The 26,591-nt window shown below is 47.7% G+C and overlaps 1 protein-coding gene across 1 annotated transcript in view; it reads right to left on the reverse strand.

The window, feature by feature from the left end:
- Nucleotides 1–4,111: 4,111 nt before the first annotated feature.
- TBX4 (T-box transcription factor 4) overlaps nt 4,112–26,591 on the reverse strand; it is a 34,832-nt gene continuing 12,352 nt past the window's right edge. Inside the window, 6 exon segments of the mRNA XM_032707527.1 lie at nt 4,112–4,734; nt 6,172–6,413; nt 6,735–6,823; nt 9,325–9,477; nt 20,249–20,396; nt 21,998–22,117. Coding sequence (XP_032563418.1) covers nt 4,112–4,734; nt 6,172–6,413; nt 6,735–6,823; nt 9,325–9,477; nt 20,249–20,396; nt 21,998–22,117 — 1,375 coding nt within the window.

Below are 26,591 nucleotides of genomic sequence, written 5' to 3' on the forward strand. Positions count from 1 at the left end.
CTGCCAGACTTAGGCCCCTCTCAAGCCTGGGAGCTGCCAATGATGCCAAATTGAATGGTGGGGCTTTTGGCAGGACTCGAGTTTAGCTTGTTTAAATTTTGGCAAATATTCCTATTACTCACATTCTCAGCAAGCTGATACAAATATTTGTTCTATTTAGAGTGAAGTCCAAGCTTGGCATAAGTGCTCCTGGGCTCGGTGGAACTGAGCTTGCTTGAGCCAATATTAAATTTGGACATCTACCTTAAAGAAAAACAGAATTAAAAAATTCCCCGTGCCTTCTAGTACAGATTAGAGCACATCAAGGGAAAACAGACCTCGTGTGTATCCAAGTTTTTCTCACTTGCTAAATTTTGCTTTAATCTAATTTGAAATGGCCGTGCTTGGATTGCCCATTCCCAGCAAACCATCAAGGGCCGGGGCTGGAAAAGCCTCCCCACACGTGAAACTCCACATTCTTGAGAATTAAAAGCTGTTTAAACTGCAGTAAATCAAACTGGGACACAGTAAGCACGCTTGATCTCTTTTAAAGCTGTGCAGGTTGTTGGGGTTTTGGGGTTTTTTTGGGTTTTTTTAGTGATGTCCACAGTTTAGTGTTTCTGATTGGAAAAACAAAGAGACCGAACCCTCGAGGACTCTGAGCATTTCTGTGCTCTGGTTCTGAGCTGGGCTGCCCAGAACAGGCACTGCAGGGTGGATCCTGCTCTGCCAGGGGCTCAGCACCCAGGTGGGAAACATGGGATAAAGGAAGCGGATCCCAAGTGCCTCCTCTGGCCACACCAGAGCCGCCCTCCTCGCCCGTGAGCTCGGGGTTGGACACAAACCCAGGGCGGGAATCTCGCAATGAAAAAATAAGCCAGACTAAAAAAGCAACAACCTGTTTCCATTGCATGGATTAACCCAAGCAGGAGGTGTTTGGGGGTCTGCTGGCTCTGGATCTGTGCTCAGGATGGGATTTGGAAGCTCACCACTCTTCGGTCTTGTCTGAATGCCTTGGTCAAAGTCACAGAGAAGGGGGATCCCACTGAATTGGTTTTGTCCATTTAGAAATAGGAAATCTGCTCTAAGTGGCTGAACTTCTCTGAGTGGAAAAAGATCATCACCAGGGAATGATTCATCCTTTAATCTAAATGTCTGATCTCTCTCCAGTGACCATAAAAGGAGCCCAGATGACCAGATTAGCATTTATCCAAATTTTACACGTTTTTATGCTAACTCAGCCTTTCCCAGTCAGGTCCTGTGCTCACAAACATCATGTGCTATTTTTATAAGGAAAAGCTTGTTATTTGGCACAGAGTTTCCCAGGGCACTTGTGACTGATTTGAGACCCTTTGCAAAGGCTGCCAGCAGTGCCTGTTCTGTGCTCACCAGGTAAAACCTGGATTAATTCCATGGGCAAGTCTTCTCTACATCCCCTGCACTGATTGAAAGCTGCTGGAGCAACTCTTGAAGGCATTACTTTTTAAACTACCTTAAATCAATAAATATTGCAGCTGTGAGCAGGAGGTGTGTGAAAAATGATTAAAAATAAAGGCAGTGATTATTCATTAAAAATGACACTGTTATTCTTTTAGTCATATTTGTAAAACAGGCTAAAGATCCAGGCAGCCTGTCATCTGCACCCCGGGCTGCTGACCCCATTAATTTGTAGGTTGTGGTGGCAGCATTTGTCTGGTTCAGTGTTGATCCAGTGTCAGCTTAAAAAATGAACTAAGCATTTCAAACCACGGGCAGTGACACCCTCAGACCTCTCCCCCCTCCCTCCAACTTTGAATTCTTCACTGTTGTCACTGTAACTGAGCTGCACGTGAGCACAGGAACATTTTGGTTCTCTTGTGGTCAGGGCAGTGTCTGCTTTTAACTCTGTGTGCTCAGATCAATTCCTGAGTCCTTTAAAACAAAGGAACATGAGGGAAATCCCAAACAAACCCCAACCCCTGTGAAGTGTGATGGTGGAGCTTTGAGGTGGTAAAAAAAGGGGGAAGTGTGAGGTTGGTGTACTCAGACAGCAGGAGACAGAAGAGAGACGAGGCATCTTAATTAACCACGGAACATTTTTATACTAATTATTGAAATGCACCCAGAGACAGCTTATAGTAGTAAAATGACTTTATGTTCTGATATGTAAAATAAAATGTCCATGCTATGTAACAAACATTTAAAAATTCCTTACCACCTGTATCTAATGTGGTTTCTAATAAAGATTTATCTGTAGTATATATGTTTTTTTCGTCTAACCAGTTCTTAGTTTTTACATCAGAGGTGTGTAATAAAAAACCAAAAAAATCTTAAATAGATGTCTTTCAAAAAAAAAAAAAACAAACCCTTGCAACATTCATTTTTATTAAGTATTTCATTCGTAAAAAGCAAAGCTGAATTGGACACGTGGCCTGCATTTGTGATATATATATATCTTTATATATATATATAAAATATATATGTATATAAATAGCTATTCAGCATGCAAAAATTGTAGTGATTTCCAAATCCTGGTTACAAAATCCACACCAGTCACACACATCAGCTGCTGAACGGGGGTGTGGGACTGTCCCGGTGGAAACGTGACCCACTGTGGTGGCCTCAGGGCCCTCATCCATCAGCCCCTTCCTTGGAATGGATTCACCCAAACACACAAGTACCTCCCAACTTCCAAACTTGGATTTCAGCTCTTTGCCTTTGCCCATTTGGGAAGCAGTGGGGGGAAAAAAACAAACCCACTGTGCGTGACTAAGGCTGGAATGTTGTGCTCTTCGGTGGAACCAAACTCCCGGATTCCCTCAGCGTCACCATCCCGTGGAGCTCGGCAGGAGGGACACGGACACATCCCTGCCCAGGAGCTTTGGGGGTGAAGGCAGTGGGAGCTTTGTTCCAGAAAGGATTCCACTTGTTTCCCCACATGAGTGCCAGCCAAATGATCCCTCCTTACAGAATCGTTTAGGTTGGAAAAGACCTCTGGGATCATCGAGTCCAACCCGTGACCGATTCCCACCTCACCAACCTGTTCCCTCCCAGGGACATCCCGGTGGGCAAAGCCAGTGCTGGAGGAGTCAGTTCAAGAGACTTGCTCAGTAAAGAGCAGGAGCAATGGATACACTGGTTACAGCTTTTTACCTGTTCTACAAAGATTTGTACACTGGAAAGCCTGACATGGGGTGGGAGCTCTTCCCACCCCACCCCACCATGAAGGAAATGTTCTGAGTGAGCTTAAAAGAGAAAAAAAAAACAACATAGCACAAAAGGCACATTTCAGCTGAATAGCAAAGAAATCAAGGACCAGCAGATACAGAAATCTTTTCTGGAAAGTATTAGCGAGTCTTAAGCTTAAACTTCATAAATATATTGCAATAAAGCAAGTGTGATTCAGTCAAGGGATGGGAGCCTGAAGACACTGGGTCTGTTCCTAACACTGCAACTAATCTGCTCTTCGGCCTCGGGCGTGAAACTGCACTTCTTCACTGCCCACAGCCACCACCCATGGTGGTGTGGGGGGAAGAAGAGACATTTGTGCATGGGTGCCTTCTCCTCTCCTCGCTGTGGCACGAGCCCTGCGCTGTGCCGAGGAGGCACCGCTGGCACCTCAGCTCCCTGACCCCACAGCGATCCTCCCCGCCGGCCCCCGCGCCCCCACGGCACTTCCAGAGGCAGGAGCGATTCCTACAGATCAAAAGAGCCTAAAGAGGCGCTGCCATGGCAGTCCTGGAGCTGCACAACCGAACAGGCGGCTTTTTTTCCTTCGAGTTTTGGGATGTTTTGGCTTCACGAACCGTAAAAGTGAAGCTCACGTTATTCCCAAATAGCCAAAATTTGCTTGTGATGTTTAAAATCACAAGCAAAAGGAAATGACCGGCTACGTCTCTTGTTAGTCGTGAAGATGGTTTCTACCGGATGAAGATGCGAGAATTAATTTATTTGGGAGTCAGTAAGAGCCTGATGGATCCAGCCCACTGAGACAGGAGATGTAACTCTCTGTGTGCCTGAAGATACAAGCTCTTCACCCACACAAATCCCTCTGGAAATGCACATTTGTCTCCCCGAAGTGCAAGTTACCCACAGGTATCAACACTGACTGAACACTGTCCTGGAGCAGGAACGTTGGCTGCGGCCCCCGGAGTCACCCATCAGTCCAGTTCTCCACAGTCCCCATCCCTGAATGATACTGCAGCGACGACTCCCTGGACAGGGAGAAGCTCTGTGAGTACAGGAACTCGTTGGCCGCGTTGAGGTGCGGAGAGGGGGGTTTCCTCTCGCACACGGACGGGTGCACCCGCTCCCTCGGGAAGGACGGCGCGGGGACGCGCTCCCGGACCTGAGACTGGGACAGCTGGTTGTAGACGCTGAAGTGGCCGTTCCCTGGCGGCTGCGAGCCCTGGCCCGCGATGGCCGGGAGCCGCGGCATCATGGGGGCGGCGGGGAAGTGAGGAGGGAAGGGCTGGTAGGGCACAGTTTCCATTGTCTGAACGCTGTAGCTGGTGTAAGGTGCGACTGAAGTCCACATGTTGCAGCCCAGCGGGGGGGGCGGGGGGGGCAGGTCGTCGACCGCCGAGACCCCGGCGATGTCGGCCCCGGCCCCAGAGTACATGCAGGCCTCCCTCGGGGCCACCTCGCTGCAGTAGGACGGGCTCAGCATCTGCTGCTCGTAGGGCGGCGGGGAACGGAAATAGTGATCGTCCCCCACGGAGGACGAGGCTTCCAGGTAGGAGCGTTTGCAGGGCAGGTCCAGGTGCCGGGCGCTTTCTGCGGACACAAAAATGCACAGTCAGGAGCAGCTCCTGCTGCAAAGTGAACAAAAATGCACAGTCAGGAGCAGCTCCTGTCCTGATGCAAAATGCACAAAAATGCACAGTCAGGAGCGACGGGTTTAGCAGAGACCTGCTGGGATCCTGGGCTGGGTTTGTGGAGTTTATGGAGTCCCCTTGGAAGCAACTGCAGTTATTCCACTGAACTGCTGCTCTTTTCTCAGATTAATCCAGTTAAACCCTTTGAGTTTGGGAAAACAATGTACAGCATCAAAAAGACATTGTGCTGCAAATGTCAGGCTAATCCCCCTCGGCCTCAAAGCTTTCTGGTGACATTTGTCAGGTTAAGTGAGGGACTTGGGCTGCTCTTCTCACATCAGGGATTACTTCACGTTCATCCAGATAACAGAGGTCCCTGACACTCCTGCGGGGTCCCTCCTGACAAATTCAAGAAGTCTCTTAGAGGGTCTTATCGCAGCCTGCCTTCCTGTCATTGCAAAAATGACTCTACATTTCCCAGATATTCGTGTCAAAAGCTGCAGAAATATTTCCAGATAAAAGGAGCCCTTTCCCAGTCAACAGCCCTTCTTCAGCTTTACAGGGAGGGAAGAGCCGTAGCTCCTCTCCTGCAGCTTGTGGGGACCATGGCCGTGTTTACCAGCAGCTCTCTGTTAGTTATTAGGAATATTCTTTGGATGAATTAGTGAATTCATCTGCAGATTAAACATCTGCTAAAACTTGGCGTTTGCCTCGCAGCCCTCATTACTGGTGCTGTTGGATTCTTCGTTTGGCCACGATCAGAGGGTTCTCACAGCTTAAATAAATTAGCAAGCAATGAGACATGCAAATAGAAGTTGGTTTTTTTTTCTGTGCAAAATTTTTCCGTTCAACTTAAAACATGCCATGATCTCATCTGGTGCTGGATTGAAAGGAAGAGAATGTAGTCACAGCTCACTTAAACTTGAGAACTGGTGGATAAGAGGAAAGGGCTGCTTATAAACAGCTTCCACAGTCCCACTAGTCTGCAGACACTGAGAGAATTGCTGATGGCTTTGTCTCAGAAAGTGCTGAATGCGTAAAACTTTGCTAATGTCAATGGCCTCTTACAGACAATTTTTAATTCAGCTGATCCTAACAGTGGGTAATTTTCCAGCAAAGCTTCGTGCCATTTAAATTACACATTCTAATTAATTTTTTCAGCTCTGACTCAGGAGTCTGAATTTACCTTCTATGGGACAAAACCACTGATAACTGCCCCAGATGCCAGCTCTTGGTTCCTGATCCTCCAAAACACTTTGATCACACCGGTATCCTTAAAGATCAAGGCCCAAGAGACTGACCCAAACCCAACTACAAAAGTCAGCCACAAGCTTTCAGTGCTCATGCTGTCAGGTTTAAGTGCTGTAATACTTTTCCAGCTGTAAACTCGAGTTACCTCTTCTCTTTAGGCAATGGTAGAAGAGCCCTGAATCTCTCTGTGCTGTGAAGGTGTTGAGTGGCAGGTCTTGAGTATCCGAAGCTGCAAATTGCATGTGAGCACCATTCTCATACTGATAATGCTGAAGGGTCTGGTGATTGCCATGAAGTGGGTTCACGTCTGGCTTTGTTGAAAGCTGGCCATGACTGGACACCAACCTCTGCCTCATGATGCTCTTGGAAATTACTGGATATTCTTTGCTGAAAGAAGTGAGAAAAATTATTACTGGTTACACAGCCATCAACAGAATGATGAAATATTAGTTTGGCTTCCCTAGAGCAATCTCCAGTGACTTCACCACCCTTTGCCTAACACGATGAACTCATCACCCCGCTCTGGGTGTGGGCGAATAACACACAGAGTGTGTCACTGACTGACAGGAAGAGATTTTTTGGGGGTATAAATGGCATCAAAAGCCCCGGTGCCCCCAAGCACGTGGTGCCCCATGGCACAGGCGTCTCCTAAGTGCTTCTCCAGAGAGGAGCAGGCCAAGGAGGGCCCCTGGTGCTGCCTGGTCGTACCTTTGCAGCCGAGCCACGCGCAGGTCGCTGTCGTCGCTGCCCCGGAACCCCTTGGCAAAGGGGTTGTTCTCAATTTTCAGCTGCGTTATCTTTAAAAGAACAAAACCAAGGGTGAAGTGTTTTGAAAGCAGGTGACACCAAAAAAGAGCAGCAGGGCTGAGGTGGTGGTTGAGGTGCCCAGTCCCGTGTGACACCCTGTGGATGAGAGTCTGGCTCTTATTCTGGGCCTTGTGTTCTTAGTCTGGGCTCTTGATAGAGAGAATATATTTGTCTGAGTTAAAAGGCTCCAGGGAAGCTCCCAAGCAGCTGATGAACCACAAGAAGGGTAGGACCCTTCCAAACCCCCACAGCCTGACAGCAGGTTTGAACATCTCCATTTTGGTATTTAGTGTTTTCCCCTGACATGAACAGGATCAGAGCCCTATTTGTTATACTGTGGCTCTCCCTGATTTCCATAAGGGTTTTATGTTCTTTTATGTCCATCACTCAGTCATTTTTCCTCTCTGAAAAGAATCATAGCTCCAACAGTGCTTCACCTCCCAAGGCAGCACAGCCCCTCTCCCCCCTGCATCCCATTTTAGTAGCAGGGGAACAAGCTGGTTCTGCCTCCGGATGCTTTTGCGTGAGTGTTGCTGTAACCAACAACTACACTTTCAGCAACGTGGAAAAATATCCCCTACCAAAAAAAACTCCTGAGAAAACAGCTGGCCAGTCTCTGTGCTGGAGGGGGAAGGTGGTGACATGTGAACTGAACCAGCCTCGAGGGCCTGAGCTCTTCCTCTCTGCTCCCTCAGCCCACAGCGGCTCCAGGGAAGCTCCTGGGCAGCTGATGAACCACAACAAGTGTAGGATCCTTCCAAACCCACAGCCTGACAGCAGGTTTGTGCATCCTGACTCCATTTTGTTGTTTAGTGACTGTGGTTTTCCTCTGACACGGGCAGAATCAGGTCCCTCCTTGTGCCTCATCCAACCAGGAGGGGATTTTGCGTGAACACTCACACCTTCCTCACTGCCTCTGTCCTCAGCTTCCCACCTCTGGGAGCCCACAGTCACCCAGACTCTCTTTTTTTTTTTCTTTAGGAAGACAATTATTTGCAACAACACTTCTTACCAGGAGGATATTTCTGAGCTAAAAGCAGTTCAGTGATTTGTTTCTTCTAAAAGACACCCCCAGACCACAGCTACACCCCCCCCCAGAACCCGCTGTACAGCAGTGACAGTGGGAGTAAGAAGTTTATGAAGCACTTTGGGAACCTTAGGGATGAAAGGCACTATTGACACCAGACATTTTAATTTAAGTACATATTAAATATGACCTCTTTTTGGTTAACCATGTTTGGGCAACTGGTCGTTTTACACCAACAGCTACAACTTTTCTAACAGGATTCACTTCAGTGTCCTAATGGGCACTTTTTCCTCCCCTGCCTTACCATAACACTCACATCCATGTTTCTACTCTGAGTCTCCTAATTAGCTCACTAATTGCAGAATTTTTGCAAGGACTCTGTGCTTCAGGCATCAAAGGGCACACAGGCATCCTGCTTGGGAGGAAAAGCTCTGGTCGGGTTATTGGGGAGGAAGAATTTCACACTTGTTCCTGTTCCTGTAGGATTTTCTTATGAATGTGTAGAGAAGGAGGTGGCACAGTAACCCAGGGCAGGTTTGGGGATGACAGGAGGGCTCCAGCAGTGCCACCTCACCCTGTGCCTTTAGTTATGAACCCTGGTGCACTTTAAAAATCCCAATTCATCCTCAAACAACCCCACAGTTGGGCTTTACCATTAGGAAAACTGCCTGGGAGCAGGAGCAAAGACAGGCAGAGCAGTAGCAGGATAGAATCCAGAATCCAGAGCCTTGCCTGTCATCCTCCCCTCTCCCTGCCCTGGTGACAGTGCCACAGGGAGGTGACAATTTACTGTCCCACTGCTCAGTCCTGCTGGGAACCTGGGCTGGGAAAACCCTCAGGATGCTGCCCAGTGCCCCCACTGCCAACGTCCTCAAACCAGGAGAGAAACCAGACTCAGATACACCCCCCCCCAGCACAGAACTGAGCCCTTTGTACTTAATATCCCCCCAAAACCACCCCCAAACCCCCACAACCCCTCCTGCCTTCACGTGCAAACTGCAGCGCCAGCGTTTTTATGGTCACACTCCACGTATGTGTCACTAAACACACACACACTGTAATTACTTTTCACTGCAGATTTATGAGCCAGCTTTGCTGGTCATTATTAGATGTGCTTTGCTGTTTGAGTGACACCCCAGCACTGTGAGCACAGCGATTCATCAGAGTCTGGATACTCAGGGTTTGCCAAAATATGTTACCAGGGATGTTCCAGAGCTGCATCCTCGGCTCATCTCTCGTGCTTGGTGCCAGGGTGGAAAATTGTCTTTTAAAGCACCATGACAGGCTCTCCCCCTCCCTCCAAGCAGGCAGATCCCACTCACCAAAGCACAGCACCATGTGGCTGCAATGGGGAAGATCCTCTTGCTGTGAGTTACAAAGCCCCTGACCAGAAACGAAGCACTTTTAGCCCAAAAAGGCCAAAAAAAAAAAAAAGGCCAAAAAAAAAAAGAAAAATCACACTACCTTGTGATTCTGGTAGGAGGTGACTGATATGAAGGATGTCTCTGGGAAGACATGGGTGCAGAAGGCTGTGTTCTTGGAGCCAAAAGCGTTGTTCTCGTCCGCCTTCACGATGTGCAGCCGTGGTTGGTATTTATGCATTGAATTGAGGATGATCTGGAAAACAATCGGTGCCAAAGTAAGAAATCCATTAAAAAAAATAAAGAATACAAGCCATAGCTATTCACCAGACTTCCCAAGCAGGACCCAGAGCCCACTAGGGCTCAGCTCTAGCTTTGCTTGCAAGTTAGAAGGGAAAATCACTTTGTATAAATGCACATGAACCAAGACAGAAAAGGTATCTGCTGCTCTGGCAAGCAGGACTGAACTTAAAGCTTTCCTGGTAAACTCTCATTTTCCTATTGCTATTGGATAGAGTCAGTCTGGGTGGAAAAAATGCCATCATTTTTTTCCCCCCAGCTCATGCTGAAGCTGTACAATATATAATTCACCAGCAGACTGGTCTGTAAAGATCCCCAGTAAATACTTTACTGAGCTGAAAAATACACAGTTTAGCAGGGGGGAAAAAAAGCCAACAACACAGAAACCACAGGGGGAAAGAAAACTAGAAAGCTCTGGGTTTTTTTTAATCTGCTGGTAAAAGAAAACTACAAAAGGGGAAGATTTGTTTTTTCCTGCTGCTTGTGGGTAGGGGGGTCTGGGCACCCCTCGCAGCCACCCCACAGCTCCTGCCCCTTCTCAAGGCCTGGTGAGTGAAAGGCAGGACCCAGCCTGGGGATTTTTTTATGGCTCAGGGCAGCACAGGGTCCTCAGATGGAGTTTATGGGGCTGAGAGGGGCTGCCCATCCCATCCCAGCCTGGCCCTGCAGCACTGAGCTCCCACAAAGGAGGGATGTGCCCGGATGAAAACAGCTTCGAGAAATGGAATTTCTTTTAAGAAGTGGGATGGTTTTAAGAAAAGCCTTTATTCCTTCTGCTGGGCAAAGAAGAAATACTGCTTTCTGGCTTTCTTGGTGTAATCCTTTTCCATCTCTTTTTTCCTGTCCCAAATGGGCTAATTGAGCCCGGCTGGTCCTGCAGGAGGGGGGGTCTCCAGCCAGGCTGTCACCCCTGGGGCACCCAAAGCAGCTGCAAGGACACGTCTGTCCCCAACAGGGACACAGGAAAGGGCCAAGGAGGGAACATTGGGATGGGTGGTGTCTTCCCTTGGTGATAAATAAATGGGTGGATGGATGGATCTACGGATGGATGGATGGATGGATGGGTGGATGGATGGAAGGATGTCCACAATGCAACAGAGCAGCGTCAGTTCACACTAATTATGGATTTAGCCAATTTTGAATGAGAATTACTAAGAAACAGAAGAATTTTGTGTTCAGGAACTCCTATCTAAATCCCATCCCAAGGAGAGCTCCCAGTGGCAGCTCCAGCCGGGATGGGAGACAGTGTATGGAGCTCGTGCTCTTTAAAGCCCTTCATCTGCCTGCACGTCGCTCTGCCCACAGTAGCAGCTGCATTATACACCACTTAAATGCAATTTTTATTGTTGACGTTTTCCAGACAACCCTCCCTGCTCCCCAAGAGGGAGAACGAGGAATTTTTGGCATTTTATCAGCTTTGCATCGAGTCTCTTAAGCACTTTGTGGCCGTTGATGGGCAGGGTGTAGATCTGAGAGGGTCGGCTCAGGTTTTGGGTTGGAACCTTTTCTCTGCTTTCAAGTATCAGCCACTCGTAAAATAAAGCCAAGGCAGTAGCACCAGAGGGACAGGACTGTCACAAGAGGGGACATTTTAATTTTCAATAATTAAGAGCTGAGCCAAGCTGATAAACTGGTTGCCTGGAGCAAAAGCTGAGGGATCCTCACTGCCTGTCCCAGGTCGGGTGATGGGTCCCCAGAGTTTGAGCAACTCAACTTCAGGATGAAGAAAACAAAGTGAAATTTCCAAAGGGAAAAGTAGAACACTAAGTTTAGACACACTCTGTAAAAATAGTCCATATTCCCCCTCCAAAGAGGTATCAACTGGGCTATAACCCCTTTAAATATATATATATGTACATATATTTATATATAAATAACATCTTCAAATTCAAGGAGTCCAAACAATTTCCAAAATGAACAGATTATTACTTCTTGGAGCCCGATAAAAGAATTCAGGAAAGGATTTTTGACAGATGCTCAAAGTTATGGCTGTGCCTGCAGACCTGCCTGGAGGTTCATCATGAACTGCTTGATATCTGTTTGTGGGGGGGAAAAAACCCTAAATGGCTTAATTTAGCCACTGCATTTACAAGGTGGAAAATGGGGAGCCGTGGTGCTGCTTTGGACGCTTCCCTGTGCTCCCCTGCGGCCGCACAGGGGGATTTCCCACATATTTTTGGGAACCACTGTCCACATAAACCCCACATTTCACAGACACACCCATTTCTGCACACACCTCCTCCTCCCCTGTGCCTGGGGTGAGCCCCGTGCATCCCAAATCCCTCCAAACCATCCAAAAAAAACGACCCCTGGCTCCAAAACACCGTGTCAGCGCAAAGCCAAATGCCAGCAATTCAGGCTAAATAGTTTTCAAGGTTGCTGTGGAAAACTGGTCACTGGCTGAAAATACACAAAACAAATGTAAATTCCGCCCCGATGCTGGAGATCAGCAGAAAGATGAACTCCAAGAACTGTGTCAAAAATGAGAAGTATTTTAATTGATGGGACAGAGCCCTCAGCCTCCGAGATTATGCTAAAAAAGTAACTTTATATTTCCCTGCACTTACCTTTCTCATTGCAAGGTCATGGGGAGATTAACTCAGTGTCAGACACTGTCACACCCATTTTTATGTGGTTTTTGGTACCAAGTTTGAAATAGTTTGGCTGCTGAAAAAGAAACAGCATTGCCTCGTCTTGCTGCTGAAAATAGCTGCTGGTGTATTGGTTAGAACGTGATAAAAGGCAAGGATATAAAATTAGGAAGGGGAAATGGGAAAACAGTGCTTCCTGAGCAGCACTGAGACACGCTTAGGAAGGGGAAGCCTCTCTCTGCAGCTTGGGGATCTTGTCTATTTGCTGACAAAAAGGAACAGTTCAGACATCAATAAATAAATAAAAATAATAAATATGAATAAACAAATTTTTTTCATGTTAAAACCCAAACCAAACCAAACTGACAAGTGGTAAATCAAACAGATATCCCAACCAGAACCCTGTAATCAGAAGGCTTTTGCCAGTTTGCAGGATGGGGCCCAAAGGCCACAAACCGAGCGGGGTGACGGTGTCACATTCCTTGTGACAGTGCAAACCTGCCTTGAAATCACCAGGAAAATGTATTTAACTCTCCTATGAAGTTCGGGGAGTTGATTTAAGAGCTCTCCCTGTTCTGCCAAGGTATCGGATGTCACACGATGCAGGGGTTGCCATGGCAACTGCCCCTTTTATATTGAACAGTAAACGGCTACGAAAAAGCCACATAATTTTATGGTCTGTCCCGGGGGATCACATAACTAATATAAAATCTTGCGTTTTAATATGTATTTTCTGTTTCTTTCTTCCTTCCCTCTATTCTTTCAAAGTGAAAAAGCCTTTGAGCCGAGGCTGGCCCTGCTCCCACACCGGGACACTGAGCAGAACAAAAACCTGAGGATTCAGTTTTTCTGCATAAAAATACCTCGGTGTGCTAATGAAAGAGGTTCTGCAGGATCACAACCCTCTGCAGAGCATCTCCATCAGTATTTAGAGCATCTGACTGTGCAAACCAGCCCAAACTGCAGTTTTCTTTAGGAGTGATTGGTTTGGGGATGCCTCTGTCAGCACCTGTGCTGCCCAGGATGAACAGGATGTGTCCAGGGAAGACGGTGGGATCACATCCCCCCTTCCCTCTGCATCCCCCCCTGGAGCTCACAGGGACACCTCACCCCAAAGCAAGTAATTAAAATCATAGTAATTAAAATCATACCGTCCTTTATGTTGGGAGAGAACCTCGAGATCCTCCAGCTCAACCAAATAAAACCAAATATATTCAGACATCCTCCTTCAGCAGCAAAAACATGAGCTCTAAAATTCCCTGAATCCATTTTCACACATCTCCAGGGAAGGATTCACCCCACTCTGCCCAAAGGCAGGACAGGGTTGCAGCCCCACAGACACAGGACAGGGCTCTTTCCAGCCCTGATTCCAGCCCTGAATCCATCCCTGAATCCATCCAGGCTCCAGCAAAGGAGCCTCCCAAACCCACACATTTGTCCTGGCAATCCACAGAGTGAGGAATAAAAGAAAGGCTGGAAAATCCTGGGAAAACATTCAACATGAGCTCAGACAAATAGTTTCTTATGAGGTGGCCAAAGATGGGATTTCTGGTTTTTTTCTTTTTTTTTTCCCCTTCCCTGGTTCTTTTCCATCCAACATCAGCTGGAATTCACTGTGGTGTTTCCTGGCCTTGGGATGGAGCTTTGGTGTGATTTCCACCTCCACTCTGGCACGTGAGGGTTTGTTTGGGAATGGGCAGGTGAGGGAGGAGCCCAGGTGGGATATTCTGGGACACCCCAGTGTGTGACCCCCCCCGGTGTCACCTGCCCTCCTGTCACCCCTGGACACAAAGTGACCTCTTCCCTTGACCTTCTCCAGGCCAGATCCCACCCCAGACTGGGACATTTTGGGATCAGATTCTGCTTAAACTTCACTAAAATCTGCTGCATTTGACTCCTATAAACCAGTCACGTAACAACAAAAAAACTCAACAGGGAGATTTCAATCTTCTTTTCAACCATGAACTCCACTGGCTGCTTCTTCCCCACTATTTAAACTGCACTCCCAGATCCACTGATCCCTGTGGAACACACACCATTCCCAGGAGAACACACAGCCCTGCTCCTGTTTTGTTTTTTTTTTAAACAGGAATAAAGTAAATAATGTAAAACTCCACATTGGACTTTATAATTTATTTGGGCACCCCCATTGCTCCGATCAGCTGTGAGACACTGCCTAAAATGGATGGGGGGGGGGGGAATAAAAAAAAAAATAAGAAAATAAAATTTTTGTGGTTATTCTTTTGGCAGAAGGATTAGTGATGGTCCAAAAAAAAAAAAAATTGTCTGCAAATTTAGGGTTGGAAAAAAGAGGGGTTTTGAGGTTTAAATGGACTGAGAAAAAAGTTTGTTAGTATTGGGAGAGATCTATTTTTATATATATATAAAAATATATAATATAAATCACATATATACTATATATATAATATATAATATTTAATATTATGTATTTTATATATTATATATAATATATATTATATACACTCTCTCTATATATAACGTATATATTATACATATACTTATATATATATAGTGTGTATACATATGTGTACATATATATCTAAAATTCTCATTTATTTATTATTTTTCAATATAAAGAAAAGAAAAATATATATTGTATAAATTCCTTACGTATATATAAGAAATCATATATATTATGAATATATAAAATAAATATATAAAAATATATAAATATATAAATAAAGGAAAATTCATATATGAAATAAAATACATGTATATTAAATAAATAAATATAAATATAAATATAAATATAAATATATATATATAAGAGTAAGAAATCTTCAGCTGAGGATAAGCATGTGAAATGCTTTCTTGCTACAGGATAGTGCAGGCAGGATTTCCCCTGGGAGCTGCCATGGCCCCATCCATCCATCCATCCATCCATCCATCCACCCATCTCTGGAAAATCCAGCAGGGCCGGGGTGGAGCTGCTGCCAAGGCAGCACATAAACCTCATACCAGCACCCGAGAGGAAACTGCTTGGCCACAAGTCATAAAGCAAACAAATAAAACAAAAATTATAAATAAAAACGAGGGTTTTGCAGGATTGGTAGGACATGAAGCTCATTAAGGGGCCTGAGTGCTCCTGACGAGCACAGACAGAAAAATTAATGGAAAAATGGAAAGGAAACCCCAAGACTTGGAGAAAAATTAAGTCTTTCAGTGATAATCAAATAAAACCAAGTGTGCAAATATTAAATCTGGAGAGAAATAACAAACTCATCAGCATTAAAGGGTAAAGCCAGTAAACAGCAGATCTGGGTCAGGAAAACCAGGAGTATCCCTTAAAATGCTATCAAAAGTGACCAGCCCTCTATAACATCCTGCAGCTTTAAACCTGAGACTACATCTCAGAAAGTAAAATAAAAGCTGTATTTTAAAAGCAGACAAAGCACATTATGGCAATTAAAAGGCACCATCAGCAGCCAAGGAGGGAGGGAGGGAGGGAGGTAACAAAACCAAGCTCAGCAATACTGTGTTTTGGGGAAATTAAATGATAAATATCCACTTCTATTTGTCACAACCTCCACTTCAAATCTTCATTTATTACTTGTCTTCTTTTCGGTTTTCCCTGCAGGAATACCTTAGCATATTCTGGAATATATCTATATATTCTTTATATTTCTATTTTTTTTTTTAAAGAAAACCTTTACTAGTTGATCTGGTCCCAGCTGGAGCCTGCCAGAGATCCTGAGGTGATGCTCTCTCCCTTTCCAAGCTGGCCTGGCTGCAGGAGCCCAGGAACAGACAAGTCCTCTGGCAGAGGCTTCATTTCAGTGGAGTCACTGACAGCAACAGCAACAACAAAAGCACAACCCCCTGATGGGATGCACTTGCTCTGCTGCTGTTTTCCAGCCTTTCTTGACCCTGAGTGTTCCCACCCTGTCTAAAACCAGGAAAAGAGGGGACCTGGGTGTGAGGCTGTAAGGTTTTCTCCCAGCTGTGTCACATCTGGTGAGATGGGCTTCCCTCAGAGCGGCCAGCCAGCTCCTCTGGACACTGAAACCCCATTCCAAAGGTCCTCTGGGGAAAGATCCTGCACTGCCAGCACATGTCCAGAGCCACAAACCTGATTCCTTTCCTGATGCCCTTCCCTAAAGCTGGGACTCCTCATGGCCAGTCCTGCAGTGTCCTCCGTGTCATGCACACAGCGTAAAAACAAATTAAAGCCGGTCCTAATTAACAGCCTCTGCTTCTTTGCAGCACCCCTCGTGTTCAGGGATGCTGTTTAACCCTTGCTGAGCTCTTTGTGGCTCTCACTGCTCATCTCGCCGTCCCTCAAGGGACATTGAGTATCTTTATATAGATTAAATACCTTTATATAGATTAAGTACCTCCATGCACATAATTATGTGCCATTGACACAACAACCTCACTGCAGGTCCAAGCTGGAGCCCCTCAGCAACTCCCCCACACCCCTTCAGCAGCTTCACCCCCACCCTGAGCACCCTCCACCAGCCCCACAGCTCCATAAGGACGATCTCATGGGCGCCTTCTTCCCCTCACTGTTTACATACTTCAACCCTCTGAAGAAGGTGGAATTCCATCCATGGGTGTTTATCACTGAGGAGATGCTCCCTTGATATTTCCCTCTGTGGGCCCTGAACCAACCTTCTAAAGAAACCCAGGTGCTACATTCTCCTTTCCAATGGAGAGCTGATTTTTGTGCAGGCTGTGATTACCCAATGATCTGTAATGATATAACCTGGCTCACCACGGAATCATTCCCATTTTTCACCTGGAAAACACAGCCAGGCATTTCCCAGGCAGGATAAGGGGTGTGCCACCCTCGCTGACACTCACAGGATTATTTTCATCTCTGGTATCCCCGTGGCATTAGAGGGCGAAGCACCAGCTCTGCCACAATCCCTAATGCCCATAATCACTCACCAGCCCCACGTAAATCAGAGGCTCTATCAGGCTGATTATCTCTGCATGTAAAGCTTTGAAAATACATAAATTCAGATTTCACTCCGAGCAGGGGTGGCTTACAATGCTTTCTTTGGGATCAGATGGACCTTGCTGCAGCTAAACGTTACAGCGGCTGCTGATTTCTTAATCCATCCTCAACACGAGCGTTTCTCAGTTGTTAAGCCTGGTGTGAAAGAAGCCTTTCATGGATGAAAAATCCCACAGGAGCAAAATATACAGCCCACGTTTCCAGGCTGTGCTGTGTGAGCTGGGCACAGGCTTACCTGCCACAAAACCTGCTCAGCCAGGGGGGTTTGAGGCAGATTACAGAGCTCTGAATTAAATCTTATATCAAATCTGCTCAGTCCTACAGTGTCTGCAGTGACAAATGCCTCCCGTGCCTCTGACTGTAACTAATGATTTACCACAACAGATAAGGGGCCGGGGGAAGCAGCAGGAATGGGGTTTGTGGGGCTAGAGAGGAAGGGCTGGTGGCTGGGCTTTGGGTTGGGTGTCACAGAGAGAGGCTTTCCCGCATCCCCAGCGCGGTAAATAATCTCCAATCTAATTCCGTGGATTGTAGCGAGGGCTTCAGCTCCACAGCTTATTAATTAAGCTGTTTAACTTACTTATTTTAAGCCTTAAATGTGCCTACACTTGTCTTTATGAACTCCATGGGGCTGCCTGCCCCCGATGTTAAGCAGCTATTAGAGCACATGCACCCAGGGCATGGACTGATGGGTTGGTTCATCAGTGAATCCAGTGGAATAATGGGAATTTCCTGCCTGCCTGTCTCTCAGGTGACACCCCAGGAGTGCAGCAGCCAGGCTCAGAGGGATGTGTCCCAGGCAGGGAGCCCAGTGCCACGACACCTTCAGGAGCCTGCAGTGGCTGAGGGTGCCAGGGGGGTGACCCAGCGCAGCTCACACACCGAAAAAATCACCAGCCAAGGCTGAAGAAATCCTCCCTCAGCGTGGTTTTGAGGTTTGGAGGAAATCAGAGACAAAAGGAAGCGCAGGCAGGCTCTGCTGGCTCATGGGAAGGCAAACAAACCCTGTGGCTTTCCCAACTCGTTTTTCCTAGGGAGCTTCAAGAAAGTGTTTGCAGTCGCTGGGAACAAATTCCTAGAAATGAGAAGCTGTTATTATTCCTTCGTGGGACTGCACTGGGCAGGCACTGCCCATCCAGGGACAGGACATCAGCCACCCCTGCAACAGCAGAGCAGTCCTCAGCCAGAACTGATGGGAGGATTCCCACTCTCCTGCTGCAGAGTCCACCTCTCCTCCATCTACATAACAAAAGTGGAGCACCACGTCTCTAAAACAGATGATTAATTAAGAAGCCAAACGAGGAGATGTCTGAGAATGGGCTCAACCCCATTTAGCCAGGTAGGTTGTCCATGCCTGAACTGAACAGCAAAATGGGCACTCAAAATAGATTGTCTCAGGCATCTTCCCAACATGAAAACATAGGGAATGTGCTGGGCTGTGGGCATGGACCTGGAGCTCACCTGGAGCATGGCATCATGATGCAGGTATAACCCCAAACCCCAAAGCAGAGTCCCCTCTGGGTCACTAGGGAAGCTTCATGAGAGGACAAACAGGCTCTTCACTGAAAAGGAGGAGGGGGGAAAAAAAAAAACCCAAACCAAAAAATCTTCCCCGTTAAAACGCAGCGTTAAAATCGCAGTCAAAAAAAAAAATAAAAAATGACAAAGTCAGGAAAAGCAAACGTTTAAAGTTGCAAAACCAACAGTGCACATCCTGTTTGTTTTACAGCCACATCGCACATCCTGTGTGTTTTACGGTTTACATTTTACAACATAAACAGTCGTATGTTAAAAGCTGCGGAGTTAAAACCGAGGGAAAAACACGGGGTGGAAAAGCGCCACGTGCGTGTTCAGCAGGCTGGGGGTGGCTGTGGGTGGCACCCAAAGGCTGGCACCGGGGGGGGGGGGGGGTTGTGGGATTTTTACCGTGCGACCCCGAACGCGGTTGTTGCATTTCATTATTTCATTTCATCTCATTTCATTTCCGTGGTGCTTTTCCCCCCTGGGAGGAGAGCGAAGGGGAAGAGCTCGCCTGTGATTAATAAGGCCGGCATTAAACGGTCCCGATGAGCCTTTGAAGCTCACACATGTTTCCTTGGGGTCAGTAGGTTGGGAAGAGGGTCAGGTTATCACCGTGTCACGCTGCCAGAGCCCGGCTCTGCCGCGGCACCGGCGACACGTGGCACCGGCGCGGCTCAAAGCGCGCAAAAGTCACAAAAATCCTGGATTTTTAGCAGCCTTTCGAGCCTGTGGGGTCGTCCTGCCTCTGGAGTCAGAGCCACAGATCTCAGGCTGATTTAGCTGTGCCAGGGTTGTGCTTTCCAGGTGGCTTTAGGAGCATCGGGACACTGATTCCGCAGGAAAAACTGCTCTTTAGAGGCTTGATGCACAATCACTTTGAGCAACAGACACACCCCTTCACACTCTGCACCCTTCTCACAGGCCCCCTCACCCCCCAAATGGACGCTGCTTAAAGGTTAGCAGGTTAAAAAACCACATTTGATGACACAAATTAGACTCTCTTACCTGTGGTGCTAAGGAGGAGCTGATGGCACTACACTTAGAAGGATTTTAAACTTTGTCTTCCCTTCCTCCCAAGGTTGGTTAATTTTCACCTGACTTTCAGCTCAGATGGTGCAAACCAGACAAATTCATGTTTTTATCTAAGCCTCTATTCTCCTGGCAGGCTGGAAGGGCCCTTGGTCCGAGTTGTTAAATGCACTGGGGAAGATAACTCTGTGCTCCCCACCTCTGCATTCCCAAAACACGAGATTTTCCAAGTAAAATACTTTGACTTTTATGGGGCTGCCAAAGCTGGCTTGGAAAATTGGGAATTTATGCAACCTGTTTCTGTGAGCTGCATGTGCCACGTGCTGGGCTGGAAATGTCACAGCGCTGCCTTGGAAAGCTCCTGGGCACAAAATAAAAGGTCAGTGGCATCTGGGAGGACACAAGTGAGCAAGTCATGGCTGTGTTTCCAGGAGCAGAGAAAGCACACGGGCAGCCTCCTCCCTTTGGGTGAAACACTCCCCACCCTGGCAGCACAAAATGAATGTTCCTCATTATAAAATTAACTGTGACATCTCAACCAGCATCCCAGGCCAGGCACTGCGGGCCCACCCCTGCCCAAAACCCTTGCAGGAGGTTTCTCTTACATGTCCAAAGGGGTCCAGGTGGTTGTTGGTGAGTTTGAGCTTCTGGAAGGACACCAGCTGCCGCATCCAGTGTGCCCCCGTGGCCGGGGAGTCGGGGTGCACGTACAGCCGGCCCGGCATGGCCGGCTCTGCCTTCCCGGCCACCATCCTGCAGACACAGAGGGTACAGCTTGATCACCTCCCAGGCACAGCTTTTTGTCCTTGACCTCAGCCCAGCAACCCTCCCACCAGCCCTGAGGGGGACACAGTAGGGCGTGGGGACTTGAGGAGGCTCCTGCTGCTGGTGGGGGTTTCCAGGGTCTCACAGAGTGACCCCATCCCTGCCTCCACACGGGGTTTCCTTGGGGCAGTGGCTAAGGAGTAAATCTTGTCTGGGTTTTTGGAAGCCTTCAAAGACCTTTCTGCAAAGGCAGATGGTCTCACACACTTCCCAGGAGAAGGTAATTGTGAGCACCAGTACCAGTGTGGGTGCACTCCCACAGCCTTTCCCAGTGGGAAGGGGCTGCTCCCCGCTCTGGAGCTGTGTGCTGGCACAGGGTGCTGCCCTTTTACCCTTCTGCCAGCTCCCCTTGCCCCCCACCACCACCACCAGCTCTCATGGACACAAGACCCAGCCATGAGACATCACTTAATGGCAACACCCTCATCACTCCGCATTGTTCTCCTCCTATAAAACCCCAATAAAAGCAATATTACCAAAAAACAACAGAAACTTTCCAGCAGCAATAAAAGGAAACAGAGAAACAGCTCTAGGGCTGGCAAAAACTCAATTAAACAGAGTTAACAGTTATCCATCATCTCGTGTTTAATGTTTGAAACACACAAGTGGCCACCGTGGTGCAGAGACCCTCAGTCCACTCCTCTTACCCAGCGGCATTCCGGGACAAAAGGACACAGAAAAGGGATTTTTTTAAAAAAAACTAGAGCAGCCCTAATGTGCAAGTGAATTATTACTGCTTTATGGGATGTCACCAGGCTCGTTCCCATTAAGAGGCCTGTGAGATTTTCCACTGCTCATCTTTTCACCAGGCAGCAGCCGGTGGAAGGGTTTGGGAAAACCACAGGGAATGGTGGCACTGAGGGAGGCTGTTGGGCACTCTGGGGGGTAAAAATCCAAAGGGAAAACAACTCCTTTGTCAGAAAGCAAAAATCACAGCTGCCTCTTGGGTATGGAGCTTCACTCAAAGGCACAGGGACAGGAAGAACAGCAGAACAGAATAAAGGCTCTGAGTGAACCATCCCACATTTCTCTTTAGAGCTGCCCTCCTAAAAGTAAAATATTACTATGGAAGAAAGGAATTTATAACTTTCCTTGACTCACTTAGATACTTAATTTTGAACAATGGACCGTTAGATCATCCAGTTCAGCCTCTGGTATAATGCAGGCTGTGGCTTCACCCTCCTGCACCACACAGAGCCAGGCAACCTATGCTTGGCCTAAAGCATCTCCTCCAAAAAGACACCCAGTCTAGAGCACTTCAGGTATGGACAACTCACCATCCCTATCAGCACTTTGTTCCAGCAGTCAACCCCCCAGCCTGTTAATAATATTTTATTTTATGTTTGTCTGGCTTTAACTTCCAGCCCTTGGCTGTTGTCTCCATCCCTGCTCCACCAAAGAGAGCTCTGGGACGTCGGCGTCCCTCCTGTGGGAAGGTGTTTGTGTTGGTTTCTGAGTCTGCACAAAAAATGGTTGACCCAGCTGCAATTTTCTTGTGGAACAGAAGGCAAACAGGAATGTTCTCTCACCATTTGTTGTCACAGAATTTATACCGGTGGTCGTCAGCCGGGACGATGTCGATCAACAAGATGTACTTGGTCTTGGGGTTCATTCCAGTCACTTTGACCTTGTAACTAGGAAACATCCTCCTTAGGAAAAGCAAAGGGTTAACACATTAGTGAGTGACCTGGAGCAGCGCTGGAACCGATGGAAACTTGGAGCAGCACCTGAAAAGGCAGATCCACCATGAGATGAATTCACGTGAGGGCAAATGAGCTACAGAACATTATTGCTGCTTGTACGTCACCTGAATTCAACTCACTCTTTCCAGAGCGTGTCCTGGTGCAAAATGGAGCACAAATATGGATGAGGGACACCAGGAAAAGGTGGATGCACAGAGAGATGGGGGGGATCAACACATCCCTCTTGTGGGAGGCTTGGACAAGGAGCCCTCACACGTACAGGAGGTTCTATCTGGCTTCTGGCAGCCTCAGGATTGCAGGTTTCTTGCTGCCATGAAAGTGCATGAACAGCCATGAGATCTGACTCCACTTCTGAAGAACCTGAGCACACGCAGGCTCCTCATTCACACGGTCCCAACATCCACAGCACCAAGTCCCTACTCCTGAGTTCCCTCCGACAAACTGAAGATCACCAAAGCCCGCGGGGAGACTGAGGGTTAAACCTGGTAGTGGCACAGATGGGCCTTCCCAGATTTCCCAGATTCCCACACAGCCATTAAACCCAGTTGGAGCCAGGAACAGGGTAGAGCTCCCCGCGGAAACGCGCCCGTTCTGCTGATTTACCACCAGCTCCAGCGGCCACAACCCAGCCAACACCAAACCAGAACGTCACACGAACTGGTGCCTCACCAGAAGATGTTTGTGTGTGTATCCTACACACCTAAACAAGCTTTGCAATATTCGGGAAGGTTTCTAATAAAGCCATGGAACAAGCACATTCCATCACCATCCGGTGTTGCGATCCAGAGGAGACGGCCCTAATGGGTCCTGGCACTGCCATGGGCTTCCCAGTCCCTCGAGAACACATCACCAGCCAGGATTTGCAGGATTAGGCACTTGACATCCTCAGGGTTACTATATTTTCTTGGCTACATTTTCCCAACCTTCTCCTCATCCAGTAAAAACACCCAAGTCAGTAGAGCAAGCTGGCTCACCACAGCCTTGCAGCCACCAGCCAGGACGGAAAGTTCTCCTTCCCGCCGGCACCAGGGGATGGAGGCCGGGAATTGCCACATCCCGGAGTCGCTCTAATGACACAAATCAGGAAGGACCCAAATCCCGATGCCGTTTCTCCATCAGACATCGAGGCCACTTTGTCCCTGCCTTCATCCCTCCTTTCCCCGTGTGTTGCCCCCTCCCCAGCCGAGCTGGGGAGCTCCAGGGGCTGCAGCACCATTTTGTCGCTGCTTTTGGGAGGAGGCAACAAAATGGGCCCTGTTCAAAACCGTTTCAATTGACTCTTTTAACCACCCTGCATAAATTCCAGATGTTTACCATGTAATTAGCCGGGACTAAAAAGGGGTGGTTTACCAATGTCCCTCTTTGATTTTCATTCATAAACTCCGCACTCCTCTTAACCTTGTCCTCCTACAGGTAAGCACCTGGGTAAATACAGTAGGACATTTCAATTTGTGAATACACAGCCCAATTCACACATTGAAAAAAAATTGTGCAAGGAATCTGATCTGAAAGCCAAGATTTTTTCTTTTTTCTTTTTTCTTTTTTTTTTTTTTTTAAATTAGGCTTTAAAATGGTATTTAAAAATGAAACAGAAAACAAGAAAAAAAAAAGAAAAAAAGGAGAAATTCATTAAAAACCAGAAACGAGATGGACACAGTTTGACAGTTCACTGTACCAGGCGAATGTCCAGCGTCGGGGATTTTTATAACATTTAGCTTCTGAATTTCTTTTTTCCTCAATCATTTCATTTACTGTAGAACATCCAAGCTGCTAAAGTAGCCGAACTGATATATTGTAAATGTTAAGTGCTTTTTTAATGGCATTTAAAATTAAGCTTCAGCATATGGAGTTCATATAGCATGGACATGCCTGAGTTTATAATGTTCTTTAGTATAGCCCTCTAAAATAAATACAAAGAGCCAAAGTACTACTATAATATATACAGCTGAAATTCTTTAAGGATAACAAATGGGGACTCACATCTGATTGAAGGTGTTGCTTAACTTGCAAACCACTCTCTATCTCGCAGTGGTAGCATTGTACTCTGCCTTCCACAGACCCAGCTCCAACCAAGTTTGCCAACTCTCCGCATTCTTTTCCAGGAAAACACAGGGTAGACTTTAGTAATTTGGCTGTGCACGGACATTTCATCATTATTATTAGCTGCTGCATTTTGGCTTTAAAGAAAAAATATGCGACTAATGTGCTGTCCAGAGACTTGTCAGTTTAATTTTCTTAATGAAAACATATTTCTCAACCCCTTGGCAGAGGCTCGTTCGGTAAATATGGCTTTGCAACACGATACAAACACGGGCTGTGCGTTCCTGGTGGGAAGGCCACGGCAAACCTGGGAGCTGGGGCCAAGAAAACGCAGTCACAGAGATTGAATTAAAAAAAAAAAAAAAAGAAAGGCAACAGAGAGAGAGTACCTAATATCATGAAATGATATTCTGAAACGTCCCGTTTGAGAGAAGGGAGCAGAAAACCACGGCGGAGGCACCGGCCCTGCCCGGCAGCGAGGCCGTGCCTACAGTGGCTCCACACAGCTCCCTGGGAGGGGGCCAAAAAGCTGCCTGCTTCCCCCAGATTTACTACAGGTCAATGGAGCTACTCAGAGCCACGGACCCTGCGCTCGGGAGCGGCTCAGGAGCACAGGCTGAGCTCCCTCTGGCAGCTCCACAGCCGGAGCCGGGGGCGGATGGGCGGCTCCGCGGAGGATGCTCTGCCCCGGCGGCCCCCGGGACAATAGGTTGCTTCATCACCCATTGCCCGGGGAGCAGCAGCGGCACAAGGATCGCCCAGCGCTGCAATAAAACCTGCCAACGTCTTTGCCAAGCTCTGGGAAAGCTCAGCCTGGCTTTGGTGGGAGGTCTGAGGCAAGAGCCGAGCAGGTCCATATATTTTACCCGCCCGCCTTCCCGCTGCCACGCACGGCTCCCAACCGTGTCAGAGCTTTGCTGTGCTGAGCAGAAGCTGGGGACAAAGACTGGGCATTTGGGGCTTCCCAGGGAGGATGTCTGAGCAGGTGGCATCTGGTCCTCAGGGACACCTCCTGCCCCAAGGGTGGCTGCAACTCTGCCTGGGCACATGGGGCAGCTCAGCAGGATTCAGTGCTGGGAATGTGCAGCACGGGATAAACCAACTGTCAGGTGAAGTCTGAGCCACCAGAAGTCAGGAGGTTAAGAGTAGCAGTTCCTGGCCTCATCATCTTTGGTTCAGACCCTAAGCCTAGTCAGACACAGTGCCCCAGGGGCTGCAGCAAATGCCCTGAACATACAAACAACAACCCCATCTCTGGGGTGGGGAAGGCCAGCACTGGACAAATTTCTTCCAATTTGTGCTTGTTCTTTTGAAAGCCACCAGGTGTGTGTCTAACACACCAGCACACCTCAGGAGGACGACAGGGCAGCCAGCGGGGCCACTCAGGGAGCCACAGAGCTGCCACCAGTCCCACAGCTCCCCTGCCCACCCAGGGACCAGCCACAAGCCCTTGGAGCACTCAGGTGACAGCCAGCGATACACAGGGGACACAGCACAAGCACCAGCTCTGACAGCCTCTTCTGCAAAACATCAAGTGAGTAGGACTCCAATTTCGAGCACATTCAAACCAACTTCTCCCTCCCTCCAGCTCAAACCAGAGCAGGAGGGACCATCCAGGCCCCTCAGCCCCATCCTGATGGTCTCGTGCACCCCTCAGAGCTCTCTGCTGGGTTTAGTGGCTCTGACAGGCACATTTTTGCCCCACTCCCTGCACTGGCAGGGGCAAATCCCTGCTGTGTGGTGGCAGCAGCTCTCACTGCCCTGCACAGGGGAAACCTTAAATCAGTTTTTACATTCACAAGAGAAAGCTGCCCTCAAAGATAACGATTGTGGGGGAAAGGCTGCGGTGCCTCCTGTGTGAGCAGGACATTCTGGATGGTATTAGAACACCACAGCCTGGCACCCAGACACAGGGTGATGCCCTGGGGAGGGCAGAGGGGCTGAGCAGACATCACCAGAGCTTGGCACCACACTGCCACAGCCCCAGCTAAACCCTGCCCTGCAAATGAAATGTAGCAAAAACAGTAAAAGCCAGGAAAATAAACAAGCAGCACAATTCCATAGCCCTCCCAAGCTTCAAAGATGATGTGCCAGTGAATTATTTGTTCTGATAATGAAGCAGTCACTGCTTAGCTAAGTTTATGCTAGGCACATTTTATCTCTACATGATATTCACAAATTGTTTTAAAATGAACTGTTAGAATAAGCATCTCTTGTTTATTTATTTATATTATTACTATCCAATCCCCTTAACCGTGGAGCAGTTGCTGACACGGAGCCAAAGCTTCTATAATGTTCAAACAAAGTTTAATTGATGTGTAATTGGTTGGTTGGATTTGGAAGTGAGAGATAAGAGGAAAGCTTTGCTTTCCTTTGGGGC

The sequence above is a fragment of the Chiroxiphia lanceolata genome, chromosome 20 (assembly GCF_009829145.1).
Source record: "Chiroxiphia lanceolata isolate bChiLan1 chromosome 20, bChiLan1.pri, whole genome shotgun sequence".
NCBI lineage: Eukaryota > Metazoa > Chordata > Aves > Passeriformes > Pipridae > Chiroxiphia > Chiroxiphia lanceolata.